Raw genomic sequence first — 21,592 nt, forward strand, 5'->3', positions numbered from 1 at the left:
ATTCGACCAAAAAATTTTCATGTCTAGGTCCAGCAACTTTTGTTATATCTTTGTGTGCATAGAAGATAGCTTCAAAATTATAGTTTTAAATGGTGCAGGAAAGTATCCTTAATGTTTTAATGCTTAGAAAGATATCTAACATTATTTTGGGGTGAATGTGATACCATAATTTTAGGTAGTTTTATTAAAAAAGTGCTTAATATTTCTATTTTCCACTGCTGAATTTAAAATGTACGTTGTCATTAAAACCTTGTTTTTTTTTTTACCTTAAAGCTATTTCTGTATGTTGGTAAACCTGAACATAAACAAATTGTTGTACTCCAATTTGTACAACTTAGTGTTCTATGTAGGCCCCTATGTTTATGTTTTAGAGTAATATAAATAATTTAACATCACATGTAGAACTGTGTATTTCTAAGCATTCCATATTTTAGTTTGTATTAAGTTGCATTTATTCATTTGCTATTGTATTTATTATTAATAGAGAGAAAATCCTTATTAGGACCACAGTATTTCTTCAATTTGTTGACTGAGAAGATCATTCAATAATTGGACAGTACGTGGTTAAATATGTAGAATTTGTTTGACTTGTCACTAGTCGCATTTATGTATTGTGACAAAATGTATGCTTCTTTAATATAGAGAGAAAATAATCACTCTGTAACATGACTTCATATTTTATGTCCGAACTCGAGTACCACTAAACTGATTGTCATGAAATTTTTTGTGGGTGATACACATGTATTTGACTTGTCTCACACGCATCCCACCACACTGATAGCGTTGCTAGGAAGTAGGATATAATAATGTATCTCATTCACCCCACCTGTGTATCATATTCCCCCCAATCGCAGGGTGAATATAATACACTAAATTTATTTTTTATCAATCTAACTAATTAATCTAAATTTTTATTGAGTTAGGATTAGGTTTCTAAAGCCCTAAGAAATGTGCGTAATTTTTCTCAGTGTTGTGGTGCTCTTAGTTAAAATAATATTTTTGTATCATATACACCCCACCTGACCCTATATTATGAATTATGATAACAGAAATAACACTGCAAAGTATGCCAATGCAATATATAAATCTGAAATTAAAGTAAATACACCATTTAGCAAAAAAAAAGTAACTGAAACATGAAAACAATCAGCAGTTTGACATAACATAACTCAAATTTAATAATTTTATCTTTTACTATGTTGAATTCATTAAAAGTAAATTATTTTGTACAAATTTTGTTCCAAAATTTTGAAGGGGGCGGGGTTCAAATCCGTGGCAGGAATATAACCCAACTACCTCCAAGGTGCGCTTAAATGATACTAACAAAAAAAAACCTAAATCCTGTGCTATAACAGGAATCAGAAGCAGGGAGTGTATGGATAAGTAACACCAACTTAATATGACTCACGCTTAACCACATTATGTAAAAATAATTAACAATTTGATTCATAATCACAATTAATCATTGGTATTTTATTTTGAACTATTGTTATGGATGCAGACAGGACCCTGACGTGCGCCAGGTTCGGAGCTAGCTGGCGGCCCCTCACGGCAAATGACGTCACGCGCTGTCCATTGACGTAAGGCCTCTGTCAGACGAGCGACCTGGGTGGCGCCACCTACATTCTCGCCACTCGCTGTGCGACCCGAGTGGCTGGCCAGTTGAAGAATGGACAGCGAGGAGATAGCATTAGTTGTACATATGCATTTGGCTAGCAAGAAAAAGAAAAAAAGGCGATATTGGGTACATCCAATGATAATGGAGAGAAGGGTAACAAGTTTATTTCATACATTGTACCCACGCATCAAAGAAGATGAAGGCAAATTTTTTAATTTTGCACGTATGTCTCTGACAACATTCGAAGAATTGCTTCATATCTTAACAGACAATTTGACCCGCCAGGACACGAACATGAGAGCATCCATAAAACCAGAATATAAAATAATCTGCACTCTTAGGTAAGTAAATTTATTTAAATTAGAATTAGAATTAGTTTATGAGTCGTCTTATTAAAATTATATGATGCGTGATGGACATTCCCAGACCCAACAGATTATCTATGTTTGCTTATGTGTAAATTATCAATTGTTATTATTTAGTTCTTGTGACAGACACAAATAAGCACAAAAGTTCCTCTGTAAAATTTGTAACATAAACAAAAATTGGGGTTAATATTTATATTCCAACAGAATTTGCAATTTAAAGCTGAAATAATAATGCAATATTTCAATCTATATATATTTTAAAATAAAATGTAATCAATGAAACTACTTTATGTACCTGAAACATTAATATACATAAATTTGGAACAGTACAGCATTACTCACGTAATCTTAATACAAATTATATTGCCTGACATACTATTAACAAACATCTATGAAACTGTACAAATGTACTCACATTAAATAGTAAAGTTAAACAAAATACAGTTCAATGGAATCCAATTGCAATATATTGAAGCAATGAAATAATGTTTTAACACTGAAGAATTAACTACCCAATAATAATTACTATTGGACGTCAAAAAGATCTAGGTCAGAATATGGGCTTCTTGCAGAGGTATTAGAGTAACTTGAGACATTAGAATGTACATCACATGGGTCGTCTGCTGTTGAGGGTCGCGGCTCCAAAGGATAACCAACTGGAGAATGAGAAGCGATGTTATACGAGGGATAGTTAATGGAAACATTTTGTAGTGGAATATGTAGAGGAGTTTCAACGTGTGCACTTGGGTTGTCTTGACGCTGAAATATGAGGGAAGTACGAATATACATTTTCATTTCACTTTCAATGACGTCCATGAGCTTCCTTTTAACCCCGAATCGTGCATGTTCGGGAATTTGTTTCAAAGGCTGAAGCAATGACAAAAGGAACATTCTATCGCAATCATTTTCTAGATGCTTTTCCCGTTCTGCTCTATTATTCACACTTCGCTCCACAGCACTAACAAGTCTTTCACCTATTGGGTCGTTTTTAGTTTTAGATTTTTTTGGGAGTGGAGTATCCCGTACTGCAGTCACATCTGGATTTTCGTCTGCGAGAGAGCTGGTAGTGTTCTTCGAGCTTGTTACTTTTTCCAAAAATGATAGTTGTTTGAAGAATAAGTAAACAGGGCGTTTTCGTGGTGCTGACCCAGATTTTTGTTCTTTCTGGAGTTTCAGTTCTCTTGAGTAGCTATCACGTAAGCTTTTCCAGCGTCTCAGCAGCTGCACACCTATAACACGATATAATACCTTAGAATATTGTCCACAACAATATAACTGAATCGTCCAGTGGGGAAGGGAACTAAGTCACTTGATACAATTTATTTGTTACGCATTAAATTGTAATAATATCAGAGTATTTTCCCCAGAATCCACTTTAATTTACTTTAGTGGTATTTCCGGAATATTATTTTTAAAAGGGTAATATGCAACAATAAACATTATTTCCTTTCTCCATGGACCTATTACATTATTTGAACATTTACTAGTAATAATTGCCATATATAATAATAATTCTTTACCCCTTGTGGATGCATTTATATTACCTGTATCAATGATGCACTAAAAACAAATGTTTGTGTTTTCCATAAGCTATATATTACATATACTAGTTGGTTTAGGCAAGTAAATGTCGTGGTTATACATGGGGACAGATGGACGCAATATTGTATAATTTTGTCTCGTTACATATATTTCAGACGAATGTTTCAAAATACTCTATCAAAAGTTGACAAGGTGACAAACATTAGTTTTGATAACTTGTCATTATTTGATTTCCTAAACCAGTAATAAAGCAATGTAAAAAATAAAATAAAATTATTAATAACATTTTCAGTCAATTACCCCCATAGTATAATTTCTGAAAGGTGGATAATGTTTACTTGTTTAGTGTGCGCAAAACGTTGTTGATTAACAAATATGTTGTGTGTTGTTTGTTTCAGATATTTGGCAACGGGTTGCAGCATGACTGATTTGCACTACTCCTATGCTTTGGGAAGATCTACCATTGGAGTAATTGTAAAAGAAGTGTGTCAAGAAATATGGTCTTGCATGAAAGACATGTGTATACCACAACCCACTGAAGAGAATTGGCTTAATATTGCAGCAGGTTTTGACAGGAAGGCCAACTTTCCTCATTGTTTGGGAGCCATCGATGGCAAACACATTAGAGTAATACAACCGAAACAGAGTGGCTCACTTTACTACAACTATAAAAAATTCTTTTCCATTGTTCTTCTCGCGGTTTGTGATGCTGATTACATGTTTACCTACGTACACATAGGATTGTATGGACGAACAAACGATTCCTCTATTTTCAAGCAGACGCAATTGTACAAAAGAATGGTGGATGGAACCTTGAGGATTCCTGTACCAGCCCAAATTTCAAGAACAGTCAATGAGATTGTACCATTCCTATTTATTGGCGATGAAGCATTTGGACTGTCTGAAAACATGCTAAGACCATATGGTGGAAGGAACCTTTCTCAAAAGAAGAAAATCTTCAACTACAGATTGTCCAGGAGTCGTCGGTACATAGAGTGCAGTTTCGGTATTCTTGCTAATAAATGGCGTATTCTACACCGCCCAATAGATGTCGACATTGAATTGGCAGAAGATATTGTGAAAGCATGTTGTATATTACATAATTTTGTAAGAAAGAGAGACAGCTACAAGTTTGAAGATGCAATTACAACCCCAGACCTTCCCATTCTTGAGCGAGACAACACGAGTAGGGGTAATCATAGAGCATTGGCTGTTAGAGACATTTTCGCAGATTATTTCATTAATGAAGAGGGAGAACTGAAATGGCAGTATGATATGATATAAGATTGAATGTAAAACCAAATACATTTCCTGTTGTTTCACTCAGGTGTTCAATGCACTTACACTGTTCGGAACAATATGAGTAAATAGCTACATTTCGGTCTTAAAACAGAAGAATTCGAGTTTTAAATCTACATATTTTTTATAACTTCAATTTAATAGTGACATATTATTAGTAAAAAAATAAATATTAATTCAACACAAGCTACTTTTTTTAAGTGGGTTAGTAAAGTAACTCAAACAGCACGTACGACATGCATAGGCCCTACATTTACAATTCTACAGTATATATACATAAATGTTACAACAACACAATGTTTGAAATGTAGTCTGAACACACAGCATTGATAAAGAAACATCTGAACAATATTGTCCAGTTTAGACAAGTAATGTAAAACATGTAATTTAATCCATTGTTGTGTATTATGTGGTGTTGTTTATGTGAAATTATATTATGTTTAACAGTTGCGTTGTGTTAAATCATGTTATGTAATATGTTATTTTATAGTTATATAAAATTAGTATTACTTACCAAATTCGTTTTTCTCTTCATTCGACGCCGCTTCATTGTTACTCATAAACATGTTAATTAACTCTTCCCATGCTTTCTTCTTTTTGTCCCTATTCGAATATTCCGATGTACTAGCATCCCAAATAGCTGGGCGGAGTTGTACTTCGTGAATAAATGCCTCAACGTCGAGGTCCATAGTGAAGTGGTCGCTTCTCAGTGGTGTCGTGTGACAGGCTGCACTACAACAACTGACTGACTGGGTGGCCGCCACTTACAGGTGGCGTCCGGGTAGCGGATGGTCGACAGTCGCGAGCCACTTGATAGGTGGTACGACCCCGTCTGGCAGGTCCGTTCAAATATTGTTGTCGACTGGGTGGCGCCACCCAGGTCGCTCGTCTGACAGAGGCCTAAGGCATGCCACACATGCCTGGCCGGATTACAAGGGTCCGAGCTCCCCGCCTCCTTTCCCCCTGGTCAACCCTCGCATTGTCCCGCCTCGGGCTTAAGTCACCTTTAGCTGTCTGGGAATTCCGGGCTTACAGAGGCCACCATGCACAGACCTTCCAACTTCCCAAACTGAAAAATTAAGAGGTTCGTCACCTCCTCTCCAACATACACACCAAAATTTGTAGTTGTCCAACTTTGAAATTTGCGACGTTTTACACACCACCATAAAAAGGCTATCGAGTGTGATTCATACAATGATTAGAAGACCAACCAGCAATTTATATCAAAAGACTAATAAATTAACCTCTTTATATCTAAAAAACATTAATAAAATACAGAATTACAATCCAAGAAAATATAGTTAAATTATAGTGAACCTTTGTCATACTACCTTAATGCTGTTGATTCCTTGATGTTGTAGCTGATTTTGCAGTCTTGAGAAATGAAGTATAAAACTTTTGTTCAAAACATTTTCCCTTTTGGGTGGATTTTGCTGTCAGACATTCCAGGGTTTCTTCGCTGAGTGCTGACCTGAACTGTGTGTGTGTGTTTTAGTAACCTGGCTAAATACTCTCTCACAAGATGCGTTACAGTGTGGGATTGTCAAAATAGCAAGCATTACTCTGGATAATTTGTTATATTTTAATGTCCCATCTGCAGCTTTCATCTGACCCCTATTCTTTCTTCATTCTTGATGTCGTGTGGTAATTCTGGCTCAAGTTGAAAATTACAAAATTGGGCCTGTAATGCATCTAATTATTCATCCAAATCTTGTTCAGTAGAATCAAGAATTGTAGGAAATTTTTCCACAAAATATTGCAAGCTTGAAAATGACGCACTGCAAATTGATTCAATATTTGCAACTTCAGCATTAATCATATCATCACTTTTAAATGAAAATTTATGTACCATATAATCCAAACTTGCTGAATAATATTTTCTTACAGAATCAAAGAAAATCAACTTCTCTTCTTGTTTTAGTGTTGCCACAACTTTGGTCATCGCACTGCCCACTATTATATCAGAGTCATTTTTCGATTGTCTTTGCTATGGTAGTCAACATTTAAAATTGACGATCCACATTTGACTGCTGCTGGCTTAACAAATTTAGACATTATGTTCTGTAGCAGACTAAGCAAACATGATCTTAGCACATGAATCTGATGCACACTGGACTGGAGAAGCAAATTTGGTGTTTCAAATGCTGATATAGTATTTGAAAGAAATAAGCAAAACGCCTTATTCAGTTCTGAAGAAATAAACATAAATAACCTTTCTTCCCGTGACAGACTGCAACTTACTGGAGTGTCATTTTGTTTCGGTTTTTTGTGTTTGCTATTACACATTTTTGTCTCTAAGCTTCGTTTTGAACTGGATGAAACTGCAGACTTACTTATTCCAGAACCTTTGTCTGAGTCTTGAACAGAGTTTGAAACTTCGCTAGTAACTTGATTATGAACCAGTTTGGGAATTTTGTAAGTTTGTAAATCACCAACGTGGGAATCCTTCTGACCACAAACTTAGGTTCTAAAAAAACTTGCAAGAGGTTGCCACTACTGCAACAATCTACTTAAACACCTACCAAGAGACAGCCAACGTGTACTCACATGTTTCAAAATCTTTCTAACTTCTGTGTTATGTAATTCCTGGAAATGCTTCAAATGCTCTTTCCTTTTCACACTTTTATCTAAATAATAATAAATGTCGATCAAATATTCATCTATTTTGATAGGAAGGCATGCTGCTCCCTTTTCAGCAGCTAAATTTATTAAATGGCATGGACAACCCATTACAATGAGATTTGGTATCTCAGTTTTTAAGAGAGCTACAACGCCATTCTTCATTCCCAACATTAGAGGTGCATTGTCTGCACTTAAGGCCAAACAATTCGACAACGGGATATCACATGATTTGAGGGTGGTGAGTACAAGATTGCCAATGTTTTTACCAGTTGCATCACCTTCTAATGAAGGGACAGACAGTACAAAGTTTTCAATTTGTTGAGAGTCTTTGCTGTAAAAAGTGACGACAATAGGGTACAATTTAGCATCACTTTTGTTGCTACTGTCCGTAGGGACAGAAAACGATGTATTTTTAAGAATTTCGACAGTTATCTTTTTTCCGTTAATGCCTAATTCACGCACAATTGCTGATGTTTTCGTTCGGGCGCACCCGTATTTTTTGGCTATCTGGCTGTCCGGAAACATAATCCTAAACAACGGCTCGGCATGATCAGCACAGCTAAATGGGAGGTTATGTTCGATGATAAACGAAGTAAACAAACACTCCGCACGTGTAACACTTTCATAATCATTTTCTTGAACAAAAAAATTCAACTTGCGATTACTTTCAACGCACAATGCACTTTCTTTGTGTTTTTTTGTTTCCACATGTTTGATAACATCGCGTCTACCGCCATGTGCCTCAGAAAAATCACACCTACACAAGCAGCAGAAAGCATATGTAGCTAGAACCTTTCCGAGATTCTTTGTTACACGGATACTCTTCTGAAAATGCATGTCGGTAAATAGTTTCATATTTTCTAGACATTTAAAAATTTTGAACAACTCATTTCACATAGAAATCGACTGAAGCGTTCGCGAATAATACTGGGACACAATATAATAATGGCTGACAAAACTATTTTGATTCGTTCACGTGACGCGATAATCGTACCATATCGAGTCCACAGAACTAACTACCAGCGATAATCGATAATACATGGTGTTCGCCGAAGCCGAACGTACTTTACGATAATGGCGATTATTTTTACCGTTTGATGCATGATTTGACGCAAAAAAAATATCGAAATACATCGCGGATAAGTCAAAAGTCCGGAGATTTATATGAAAGCTCCGGAGGGCGGGAGATAACATACAAAATCCGGAGACTCCGGCCAAAATCGGGAGAGTTAGAAGGTCTGCGTGGAGTGTTGCGAATAAACACCACCTTTCTCGATGTTTCGGGCGTCGGGACAGCTCGGAATGATGCGACTCAACACAACCGCTCTGGACGGTTCTAGGAGGGCGCCCCAGGTACTTAAGCAATGACAGTTCCACGGGTTCCGAGCGAGTTATAAGAGTTTGTTGAGTTCCGCGAGAGAAGTGCGACATCGGCGAAGAGGGAGAGAGACCGACCCCATCAAAATTGGCGCGACGCGAAGCGACGGGATCGAGAGAATGTGACTAATTGGCGCGAGACTGTGTGTGGTAAGGAGCTAACCACTGTTGAACCTAGCTCCAGTGAGGAGTGTGAACTGTGGAACTTGACAGACATTGAGTGACTTGCGAATAAACATTTTTAAGTGCCAGTGATTGGTGATTAGACAAATTTAAGTACAATTATTTATTATTAATGTAAATATAAGTTATTAATAAAACTGTAATAAAACTTAATTTGGCTATCCCTTGCGAACCCAATTCTCCCCAAATTATGGGTATTAACTCTAGGATTTCGAGGAAAACATGCAATAAGCAAATATAAAAAATATTTAACTCATTCATTAAATACTTTATAGATCACACCTATATATTTTCACATCAATGTCATATGTACTTATATATGAATAAACAAAGACACAATGGTGGATGGTCTTAATGCTAATAAATGATTTGTGTAATGGAAGTAAAGTGTTTGAAGATGCAATAAACACTATACAATTTAATAGTGTCCTGACTTGTAGGTCTTATTGAATGTTTCTTTCAGAGAAACTTGCGCTATACTATGCATTTCCTACACAATTCATGCACGTAAAAAATTTAACCTAAGAAGATAGACTTTAAGTACATGAAGAAGTAAAAGGGCAATGCAAGTAGTATAGGATAGCCGGTCGGAGCCTAGGAGTAATAATGTGGAGCCATAGCTGGTGTCTGCACATTGGATTGTGATGTTATGGCAACTATCTTGGTTGACGACCCCAGAGGCTATCTTGGATCTGACATTTTGTTTTATTACCATCTTGGTTTCTAGAACATTCTGTATTTTTAACTGTGATATCGTTGCAATTTTTGGTACTGTCGCGATCTTGGAGTCAAGAAATGTTTCAATTTTCTTATGGCTGTCATCTTGAACATCTGTAATTTTTATGCTATAAAATCTGGGAAAAATTTAAAATAAATACAAAAATTGGGCTAACCAAATTTTAAAAAAACCTTTTTTGTAATTTGAAAATTAGGACATCACCATTGCACTTTTGTTATAGCCGGCATATTGAAATTTTGTAATTAATATCTGATTTTAATGGAAAAAAATTAAATTGATAAAAAATTCATTAAATTTAATTTTGATAGTAAAATATATAAAAAAGGGACGAGGTTCAAAACCCGGCGAGGGCAATTGATTACAAATGGCATCACCACTAATGCCAAAGCAGATATTATATCAGCCAGTATGACGACATGGTGGCCATTTTCTTTTCGTCTCCTAAAAGGTGCTGTTGCCATATTTTAATTTTTACTGGCTAGAGTGCACTAATTATTTATTGCCAGGGTGCCCGCCAGCTTGATGACCATCTTGGTGGCCATCTTAGACATTTGTATTTAATAAACTAGAAATTCTGATAAAAAATCCAAATATCTTCAAAAAAATCGGTTATTAAAATTATGATTGATTAGATCACCTCAGTTCGATTCTTGATTAATTAAAATTACCAAAAGAAATTACAGGTTTGAGAAATAAAAACACCATAAAATTACAACTAAATATTTTATTACATGATTTATGCAAGTACAAAAAAACATTACTGCCATTTCTCGATTTATACAGTCGTCTTAGAGTACGAAGCGAATCCTTTGCATGTCTTGACATGTCTTCTCAGAGAAGTTTCAAATGACATATGATTACCAGTTTTCACACAGCACAGAGTTCACAATTTCGTTAAAATAACAGTGATATATTTCATGATGCCTCGCGATGAACATGTGTACTTGCAGAAATTATGTATAAAAATTTTTATTTGTAATTTTGTGGTGTTTTTATTTCTCGAACCCATCACTTTTTTTAGTTATTTGATTAAATATATTTATTTACCTAAATTAACTTTTTCTCATAAGAAAAAATCGAATTGAGGTGATCTAATATATCATTATTTGAACAAGAGATTTTTTTTATGTTTTTTGGAACTTATTCAAAATTTCTAGTTTAAAAATTACAGATTTTCGATGGCGTACGAGATTCAAGGATAGCAGGGTGCCCTGGCAATAAATTATTCCTGCGCTCTAGTACCTAAGTAATAATCAAACTAATATGGCGCCAGTGCCCTATAGCAGACGAAAAGAAAATGGCTGCCTCCAGCAGATGAAAACAAGATGGTCACCATTATGTCATACTTGGCATTAGTGGTGCAAGGTCAGTCTGTCGGTGGCTTCTGTGAAGGTAGGATCTGACACAATTTTTATTGATTTCCTTTGCTGGAGTTGAACACAGTTTTTTTTATATAAATTTTACCATCAAAATTTAATTAATTGAATTTTTTATAAATTCAACATTTTTCCTGTTCAAATCAGATAGTAATTATGAAATTTAAAGATGGCATACATAACGAAAGTGCAACGGTGATATAATAATTTTCAAAATGGCAGAAAGTTATATTAAAATTTTCCCGATTTTCTTGCATAAACATTGTGTATTTTCAAGATGGCGGTAGTTACAAAAATTGCAATGTTTCTTGATTCAAAGTTGGCAACCATAACGTAAAATTGCAATGATGACATAGTTAAGATGGTGGAAAACCAAGTTAGGGGAAAAACAAAATGGCAGAAAAACCAAATTGCAAAACCCAAATGGCTGAAAACAAAATGGTGGTTCTAATATGACCACCATTGTTGAGGTCAAAGTCAAATTTAATGTCATCTAAGAATTTGCAGTGATGTCACAATCCAATATGGCGGACACCGGCTCTGTCCTTACACTTACACTCCTGGGCTTGGAATGGCTATCCTATACTACTAACGCAATTGACTTCAATTTAAGCATAACAAAAATCTCATGCCAAGGCAATGCAAGGCCAATACAAATTCATGTAAACTACGATTATTTTACGCAGCATAAATTAATCAGAAAGGCAACAATCTTAGGTACAAACTGGGTGTAATGATTTACCAAAAATCTTACAAAAAAGGAACAATGAAAACTAATTAGAATTTAAATTCGTAAGGAAATCCTTTTAAATAACGATGGATCTCTGCAGACGCTAGAGACCATGAAATCTCACGAAGCTTCAAGGTTCGGAAGGACCAAATTGAAAGCATTTAACACTAATACCAATGGAAGCTAAATTTTGGCTAACCAGAAACAGCATTTACAAAAAAAAATAGACACCAGCTCTATAATAAAACATCATGTCCTGTCGTAAGTTCAGTCGCCCATTTACAATTACGTTACTTTTATCATGATAAATTATACGATCTACTATGTTCGTTCTACCAAGTGACAAAAAAATATAACAAGAAGAAGGCCGATAGGCCACAATGCCAAGTGCGCATGAGCGTCAGCATAGAGTGGAGGGGATAAACAAGGCAAAAACATAGAAAAGAAAAGGGAGCAGGCAATCTAAGGAAGGATAAAGAGGGGGTGAAGTGAAGGGGGGAAGGAATCGATGACCTTGCCGCGCAAAGTTCCCGTTGGTGTAACGTAACATTGGTGTAACGTAAATGTCTCCCTGGAAACATTTTGGGAGACTGTGGATCTTTAGTTTCAAAAGAATAGATAAAAAATGCAGGGTCGTCGTAAACTGTGCCTCTTTTTTTTATCATAGTTAATTGAACAAAAGAAAACAAAACATCATCTTGGTAATAATAAGTTGGTTTGGTAAAGAGGTTGATTACTTAAAATATATAATTGGACTAATACATTATAAGTTAAAATTTATAATATTGGTTAATACCTTAATAAGTTAAAATTTTATAATAGGGTTTAGCTATATGTTAAGAAGTTAACCTTTACAATCGGGCAAATACACCAATAGGGGCTAATACATGAATAAGTTAAAATTTATTCTAGGGCCAGCCCGTGCCAAATTATTAAATGGTGCCTTACACCATAGTTAAAAATTAAAATAAACAATCCCAGAAATATAATTATTAGCAGGTAGCATAATTAAAGTCCTGTATTTATACCACTTTATTTATCACATATATAGTACAATTAGCTGGCACTAAGAAATTGCGTAGCACTGGCACGCTGTGGAAGTCGCGGAGAATTTGGGGGTATTATATTTGGAACTTGCTGGTCGGGAGTGATACATTCTACTGTAGCCAGGCTGCCGGGTGGTGCCTTAGTAGCTTTCGGTTACCGAAGACGAGGAAGAGCATTTGGCTGCAAAGTCAGCGCCGGCTCTGGGACCCTGTCTGTGAACAAGCCAAATCCAAAAGAATTAGACCTGCTTCACAGCCAGTCGTTAAACGGGCAAAAATGCCCACAAAATGAGAATCGTTGGGGAAGAGAAAGAGGGTGTCGAAAACTCACAGGGTGTGGTTCATTGTGCTCAGGAGTGGTTCCTCATAGATGCGCGCGAAATCCTGACCGAAACAAGCGCGGTGAACGCGGAAGCAATCATAATTTAGATTTATTAAAATTTAGCAATATATAAAAGTTTCTACATTGTAACACCGACTGACTAATGACTATCTAAAATCTTTGGGAAAACATCCCTTGACGAGACGACTACATCCTAGTGGACGTGTCGAAGTTGAATATTGCTGAGGGGTGGCCGAGAAACGAAGTATTCAGTCTGACATCGCGCGAAGAAGTGCCTGGTAGGTCAGTGTGACGCTTAATTAAAAACAGGCGCTTGATTTAGAAATAAGGGGGGGGGATACTTCGGCTTCAGGGCCAAAAGGTTCCGAAGACTTCCGAGTGAGTGGTCGATATCTCGACGTTTATTCTGGCGCCCGATGGCAGGGCTATCTACTGGGAGGTGGCCGAAACAGAAAATAAATCGACTCGCACATGTCGAACGAGGCTGCTTCTAAAGCAAGAGGACTTATGGAGGAAACTGGTGGAGCTCTCTGGTGGCTCAGGTAAGAACGACGGGAGGATGTTTGTTGCGTGAGTCGCCAGGGGGCAGGCTGAGCTTGACAACCGCTCGGAGTAGTTGATAATTTCGCTAGCCTTGAAGGAGACTGGGGTTAGTGTTCGGTCATTGTACTGGAGTCTAAAGAGAAGGGAGGAGGTTGTAAACAGCAGTGACAGTGGGAAATAAGCTCTACTGAGCCAGGAGATGTGACTGTGGGTTTGGTAAAATGACTCATGAGCATACCTTGAAGTGCTCACCTCAGGAGAGCTCTGAGAAACTCGGGGCCCTGAGAAGATGCAGTGATAAGCTGTCCTGATCATGGCAACCGGCCGTGTTTCAGTGACCAGACGTGCGCCGAAGCGAGGATAAGATGAAAGATGAGCCTGAATGCTGGCTTTGCAGAGGTTTGGCAAAAATCAGATACGGCGCTGGGAACAAATTAGGGAACTAGCCTGACAAAGATTAAGTGGAAGTGTACAGTGAGTGTAAAATGTTTAAGTAATTACTGCTAAAATAATAATTTAAAAATTAAAATTTACAATTGTGCCAAATATGTTAATTGGCGGTACAATATTTACATGTATTAGAAAAACTTCATATAAACATTGCTTTATTTTTCATCACTTTATAGGAACATGTTTTGACATAAATGGTCAGCACATTTTTTAAACACACAAAGATTTGGTAATTGATTTAAATTTTTTCTCAGTAGTTCTTATTTAAACATGCTTATTTGAAGTTTGTGCTGTAAACTTATAAGGTGTAATCCCTTAAAAATATCAACCAAAAGGTCATTAAAATGTTTATTACGATAATTTTAGATTATATTAGTTGCAATAACATGTATCAATGATGGGTACAACATTTAGTCTCATTGTTGCGTGTGCTCCGCACACGCACATCAAAATATGTCGCGCGGTGCCTAACCGCGCGCCGATGCAACCCGCACAAGGAAAGTGTTCGCGCGCTGCGCGCGCGAAGTTCGGAGCCGCTCGGCAGCCCTCGGGGAGGCTCGTTTTGGCGGGCTTGCCAACCGGACATCGCCGCAGGCGCCGGTTCCGGTTGCCCCGACCGAGAACATTCTGCCATGTTTGATACGAGCAGATCGCAGAGTATAAAAGGGGGCCCATATTGCGGTGAAGGAGGAGACTCGTCGCGACCATCAGCGACAACAGCCGGAGGCCCTGCTGGCCTTCGCTGCGGAAGGAAGCTACACCGTCAACACGTTTCGCCGGCCTGCCGTCACGCTGCCCGTTGGAAGAAGCTACCACTTGGTAAAGTACTATTTGTCGTGGACACTTATAGACCGAGTGGGTAGAAAACTTAGAATGAGAAGAGGGGCAGTGGTGACGGAGGCTAGGCTTGGAGACGGCGGTGTGAGCTTGTGAGTCCCGAGGAAAGACTTGACTACCGACTGGACATACAGCACTTAGGTGCGAAACCCGGCAGTGACACCCGAAGAATAATCCCAGTGCCCACACCGACGACCAGTTCTCGCGCTAGGATAGTTTGCGCAGATAGTCACTGGTAATCCATGCGCCGACTTGCCCGCAGAAATACGTGTCGACAAGAGTCGACGAGCTGTTAGAGTAATTATTAGAGGTCTGCGTACCTACGTAAAAACGTCTTGTGTACAAATAGTATTATTTTAGTTACTGATGTTTGGTAACTTGTTCATTGACATAGGTCAACAATATAATTATTTTCTTTTACAGTCTGGGAATTTATGTACGTTGTAACTTAGCTTTTCTTTGACGGTGTACCCAGCGCCAAGCGGCGTGCCAAGTATGAGAGCACGGGCAATTGTAATGTTGATGTGTTAAGCTGCATTCACGTGTCTCATAATTGTTAAATGTTTCTGTTCGCAGACTTTCGAATCAGAGCCACGCCGCAAATAGGAACTGTTTACGTTTTCGTCATTAATGTTGTAATGAATAATTTCTTGTTTAATCAGTAATAAATGTATTCAGTTGTAATAGTTTTGGATGACTTTTCGCCACACTCTGTTTCCCTTCCTACTCCTTGTTCCCCTCATGTGTTTAACACGAGAGGCTACATCATGATAATGTTTAGGCTACTTGAAATAATTTCTTCTTTAGGTTACGGTTGTATACTTTCAAACTTTACTAAATGTATTGCATTTTATAGTACATATAGTTCAGTTAAAAAAAACCTTCAATAATCAATTTTGGATTTAAAGGTACCTTGTATTGAAATTTCACTGTTAAATGCTCCAATTAAGAAAAACTTATAAATAAGTACTTAATTTTCTAATATTTTGTAGGTTCTCGTTTTAAAAAATAGGTTTTTTGTTGTGACACAATTTTTTTACATACCCTTTTGCTGCATACTCATGTTCACATTAGAGATTTTTTTCCAGCGGCAAGATTTCTACTGTGTCTATTTCTTTCTTTTTGTGTGTAATGTCAGTCTGTGGTTTAGTTGTTTATGTTAATCCTCTCTTAATGGTGCATGATAATTTTATGTTATCTGACAGCATAGCAAAAGAAGAACAGACGATGGGAAAGTCGTTTTGGAAACTCAAAGGCCTTCATCTTTTACATCACACACAATTTTGGAACCTGCTGTCAACCCACAACAGCTCTTTGAACCTGCAGCATCGGAAGTTGAGGACTGTAAATATTATCAGCAATTGTTATAAAATTTGTTTTGTTTAATCTAGTCCAACCTTTTTAAATGTTTGGCCTTGTTTAGGAAAATGGTGCCTCTGACTTGAAATATGAGTAAAAATTAAGGAAGGATTTTATTAATTTCTTTGCACTGCTTCTTCAACTTCTTCTAAGAATGTTTGTAGCGAAAACGATTAAACATGGGATTTTTAAGTAGATATTTCTTTAAAAAATAATGAGGAAAATGTTATCTTCTCACTGTAGCTTTTTACTTTTAGTGAGTCTTATTACCTGAATTTTAAACATATGTTGATAGTTTAACTTGTTTTGGTATAAATTAAATATTGTGCCACATCAGTAAATTCTCGGCGCCATATTGTCTCTTTTTTATGTTTTAGGTTACATACTTGATTTAAGAGACTACTTGATTTAAAAAAAAAATTCTGGGTCCATTCCTGTAATCTCTTGGCCGGCTCCCTGCGCCGTTTCCCAGCGCATCGGCTGAACTGTTCAGCGCTCTCATGCATAAGAAGCAAACATTTCCAAATTACTGCCGCCTTTTGTGCGGGTCTATGGCATGATATTCCTCACGGCTGCCCTGCTCTTCCGCCCGGTCCCCATCTCGCTGTCCTGCTATGGTCCGCCTTTCACTGTACCTCTGTTGTCTTTTGTGACAGCGAACATGATCGGTTTTTGTCAGGCACTATGCTCAAGTTATGGGCACTCCTGGACACACCTGGAGTACCACATCGGCCGGTGTTTGCTATTCGCCAGCATCCATTCCCCCCTTGTGCCACAGCGATATTCGCTGTGCTTCTAGAAACTTGCAGGGCCATGCAATGACCGATTCCCCTCTCATATACAAGCGACTCCCATGCCTAACAGTAAGCTTCAACGCACGACTCTCATGCGCGATCTGTCGTCTGACTTCGCTCCTATGTCCTAGTTAACTCATACTTCATACCACAAATGTGAGACACTGTCCAAACCTTTTCCTTCAAACTGGATGCTTGGGTGCCACTACGCGGCACACTATCTGCCGGTGGCTTACCACTATAGGTCAGCTCAGCCCATGTTTTTTTTTATTATTATTTGGCAGGGCCCGATCGCCTAATAGTCTAGGGCCAATCAAATAACACTTACTCCTCTTACTTCCGGGAGCCTTGCAGCCACATTTTAACTATGCTTGCAGATTGCTCTAAGTAGCAGTCACAGCGCTACACTGTGTCATCATCTAGGCTACTCCACATATCTTATTCTCCTTTCGTGTCGGTGAAGCTGCCAATGATCTTGTCTGTAAGAATGTAATCTCGGCACCTACCCTTTTTCTCTATTTATTATGTAGTTTTTATAAACATCACGGTTGATCGTTATCAACCATGCTTCCGCAGCTGTGTTCTTCATTTTACACATCCGCTGTGAACTGAGTTTAGTTCGTGTTTCAACTCCACTCCGCTTGTGCCTGCAGGCAGACAACTGAACTGAATCGTGAAGAAAAATATCTGTGTTTTAAATGATGTAATTTAAAAATGTAATTAGTTACTGGCATTCCCTTGATAATTTTTTAAAGATATATATATATATATATATATATATATATATATATATATATATATATATATATATATATATTACAATTTGACAATGCCATAACACAGAAATCCTTTTATTGTTAACTTTTGAGTCATTTTAGAATGACCAACCGAGAAGTTCTTTTTGTAAGTTTACCAGTTTGATTATATATACATACTAGCTGTGGCCCGCGACTTCGTCCGCGTGGGATTTATTCAATAGTTACAAATAGTACTTCATTGTAAAAATTGATTCGCAAAACTTAACGACTGAATGATACATAGCTGCAACCCGCGACTTCGTCCGCGTCGGAAACACTTAATTTATTGAATATAGCTACCCGGCCCGGCTTCGCACGGTTGGTGTACCCATTTAAAAAAAAAATAAGACATTTGTGTCAGTCGTTCAGAGTAATGCGCGTATCTACAGTACATATATGTTTGTTATATTTGTAATTTTTTTGTGCTTACCTATAGCTACTGTTATATACTTACACCTATTTTCATTCTCTCAGTATATTAGAAGGTTTCGATACAATAAATTTGATGATTATTTTATTATTTGTATCCAGCTACTATTCTAACACCTATTTTTATTCTCTAAGTGTTTTTTTGTTGTTTTACGTATTTTTATGTTTTTTGTTGTTGATTTATGTTTATTTTTACATTTTTTATTTAGATAAATATACACATATACACCACATGTACACCCTTACTTTTGCATAGGAGGTTTCTAAAAAAGAGATACCTAAATAAAAGCTAGGATATTAAAATCTGTTTTGTTACTATTTCAATTAGGTATTTTTAATATTGACTAATTTATTGTTATATCATACTTAACTCCTTAACTACAAATCATATATCATTAAATTTATTGGGTTAGAGCTTCGCTGTAAACGATATTTGATGTTTTATTTTGTGGCAGCAAAATGAATTGATTATCAGCAGATCCAACTCGTGATAGGCCCACATACAGTTGGTCATGAGTAAAACATTCCTTTCGTAGGTCGATCCCTACTAATTCGAAGGTTTGACCTTGGGACTTGTCGACAGTATATTGGCTAAATAAGTCCCTGTAGTAATCAAGTGGATTAAAACCATCTCTAACCATCAATCTAAATGCATAAAATTGCATACAGGTCACAGTTTTATTATGGGCAGTATGCACCACACCTTACCTCCCTTCACAACTCTAAGTTAGGTTATGAATAGAGGCAGGAGGATGCTGAAAGCTCGTGGACCAAGGTTCATGAAGTGTTTTGAAGTGGTGAGGGGTTAGTTTGAATGTAAATAAGGCTGACTGGTCATGCACACTCACAATATACAATTAGGGTATTAATTAATGATTTAAAAAAAGAATTTCAGATATATAATTTATTAGAACAATTATTTTAAAAAAAATTATTTTGTTACACCTTGACTGACTATGTCAATAATCTCAACAGAAAGTTATATATCTTTCAACATTTTTTTTTATGTTGTTATCATAGTAGTTGTTTAGACATACTTATATTTTATATTCTTTTTTATTTTAGCTAGGGGCCCCCTAAAAAAAATAATTTTTACATACATATTAAAACACAACCTTTTAAAACAAACAATATTAATTACATGATTAATTTTATAAATTACATTTTCCTTTGTTTATCAACATATCTTTAGTCCAAGTCATTACGCTGTTTCGTTGTTTCAAAAGTTATAAATTAGATAACGCGTTGTTTCGTTGGTCCAAAAAAGTTAATTAAAAAAAAAGGAGTAAACATGGTTGACGAAAAGTCCGATGAGATTAAGTCCGCAAAAAAAATTCTTCCACTTAGGGTAATGTTGTAAAAAGGTTAGTAATTCATGCCAAAAAAAAATGAAAAATAGCCGTCGGCTTTCCTGATTTGGTGCGGTCACTTCATTTGCTTCCGGCCGCTGAGGACAGGCCTCAACACCACAGTACAAGTTGGATAAAGCAAACCTCATGGCCGGTAGCGTGGACCGCACTTCAAACACACAAGAAGTAAAGAATATTAACACGCCCGGCGCTACAAACATTACCCGACGTTCTTATTAAATAGTACAACAAAACTTACCACTTAGTGCGGTTTAGAGATGCTTAATGCATGTTGAAAATCACAAACTCCCACAAGAATGAATTTAGCCTTAAGAAAACATGGCGTCAAGGTGCTGGAAAAGACCGTTTGTGCTCGGTAACGGCAAGACGAAGAAGAACATTGAACAGGGTACTCGTAGAGAGTACTTTTTGAAAAACAAAAAAGATCGATAATTACTGGAGCATTAATTCTATTACAAAAAAAGATTGACTTATAATTCCTTGAATATACCTTCACATATTTACTACAATAATTAAATTGTGAACACATTATTCATAATAGATTTAAAAATACATTGACACAATAAAAAAACTTGATGTGTTCAAACATTTAAATTACACATAATTATAATTATTACAAACAATTTGAACTTTGTTCACAATTAACTTTTAAATATTTAAATGACATAAATTAATAAATACCAATATAGAATACTGAAAACGTGTGGAAACCAGTTCGCCATTTAAAAAAAGAAAATAATAAATAAGTAAATAAGTTAAGCAAGTGCCACCAAACATTACAATGGCACAAGTACCTTGTTGAGGAACATCAAGGGCTACTGGAGAGGATCGTACGATCTGTGTAACTCAGAGACCCTTTTAAGTTGGCCGTCTCTACCATGCAGCACAATATCTCTGGGACCTTTTTCTTCGTCGACCAAAAGTACGGCTACCTCGTTTAAAGCCGGAGCATTATATCTGCCCGGATGTGATGTCTGCAGTGGGCGGTCGGAGTGAATAATTACATAACTTTAAATTATCCGAAGAGTTTTGTTCTAAGTTTTGTTTAAAACTTCGTATGTATATATTGTGGCTGTTCAGTGCGGTCTGTAGTTCGTTAATTAAATCAATGTTTAGCGTTGGAGTTATGTTTGACCGCAACGATAGCTGATCTGCGTCTGAAATGAAATAAATCTGCGAGAATTGCGGATTTTGGCCTGATGGTGGTAAAAGACTACTTATAAGATGATAAACTTGGCCCTCTATTTTAAAAGTGGTCATAACATTTTGTTCTCTAATTTCTTTCGCGCCAATTGAAGTCATTTGAAATAGGCTATTTTACCTACGTATGTTGGTTAAAAAATGTCTAGATAGTGAATGATTATTTGTCAAAAGACTTTTTATTGGCTGTGGAGGCTCCTGAATATTGGGGAGACTGACTTTTCCAGAAGCACAGCACAAACCATTAGGTTCATCGACCCATTTTTTGGCAGAACATTTAGAGCAGATCTTGTTCATGGCTCCGATTTGGACGGAAGACTGTTGAGCTTAATCAATCTGTGGATCGTATCTAAAAGCCGATCTGTTACTGTGAGCTAAAACTCGATAGCGAACTCCAGCCGTTGACGTCTGTTGTCTTTCTCTCTGATTCCGAAGGCGTTCGGAACGCTCAGAGCTCGATTCCCTAACGTGAGCTTGTACATTTCTAATATTTTGTTCTTCAAGCCGCTGCGAATGCTCGATACTCGACTCTCGCGCGCGGACTTGAGACGTTCGCAAATTTTGTTCAGC

At 36.9% G+C, this 21,592-nt stretch overlaps 2 protein-coding genes and 1 long non-coding RNA gene across 9 annotated transcripts in view; 2 read left to right on the plus strand and 1 right to left on the minus strand.

Moving 5' to 3' along the window:
* LOC134535576 (uncharacterized) overlaps window positions 1-21,592 on the plus strand; it is a 70,504-nt gene that overhangs the window by 6,411 nt on the left and 42,501 nt on the right. For 4 of the 6 annotated variants that reach the window (XR_010075646.1, XR_010075647.1, XR_010075645.1 and 1 more), the window contains exon 2: window positions 16,279-16,417. The exons of the other annotated variants lie outside the window; for them this stretch is intronic. Coding sequence is in view for 1 of the 4 variants with exons in the window: in XM_063374775.1 (XP_063230845.1) it covers window positions 16,279-16,417 (139 nt within the window). In the remaining 3 variants the exon portion in view is untranslated. The remainder of the gene's footprint in view (window positions 1-16,278; window positions 16,418-21,592) is intronic. 6 annotated transcript variants of the gene reach the window in all.
* LOC134535577 (uncharacterized) lies at window positions 1,453-20,167 on the minus strand. Of its 2 annotated transcripts, none has more exons than XR_010075650.1 (2): window positions 20,061-20,167; window positions 1,453-1,654 (listed from the first exon to the last, which is right to left on the minus strand). It is a non-coding gene; the product is annotated as an uncharacterized LOC134535577 (long non-coding RNA). The 2 variants fall into 2 exon arrangements; XR_010075651.1 differs by having other exon boundaries at window positions 1,453-1,712.
* On the plus strand, window positions 1,670-9,256 carry LOC134535573 (uncharacterized). Its single transcript, XM_063374771.1, has 2 exons — window positions 1,670-1,959; window positions 3,927-9,256. Exons 1-2 carry the CDS (start codon window positions 1,670-1,672, stop codon window positions 4,810-4,812), a joined length of 1,176 nt encoding a protein of 391 aa, XP_063230841.1. The 3' UTR covers window positions 4,813-9,256.

This window comes from Bacillus rossius, chromosome 8 (genome assembly GCF_032445375.1).
Source record: "Bacillus rossius redtenbacheri isolate Brsri chromosome 8, Brsri_v3, whole genome shotgun sequence".
Taxonomy (NCBI): Eukaryota; Metazoa; Arthropoda; class Insecta; order Phasmatodea; family Bacillidae; genus Bacillus; species Bacillus rossius.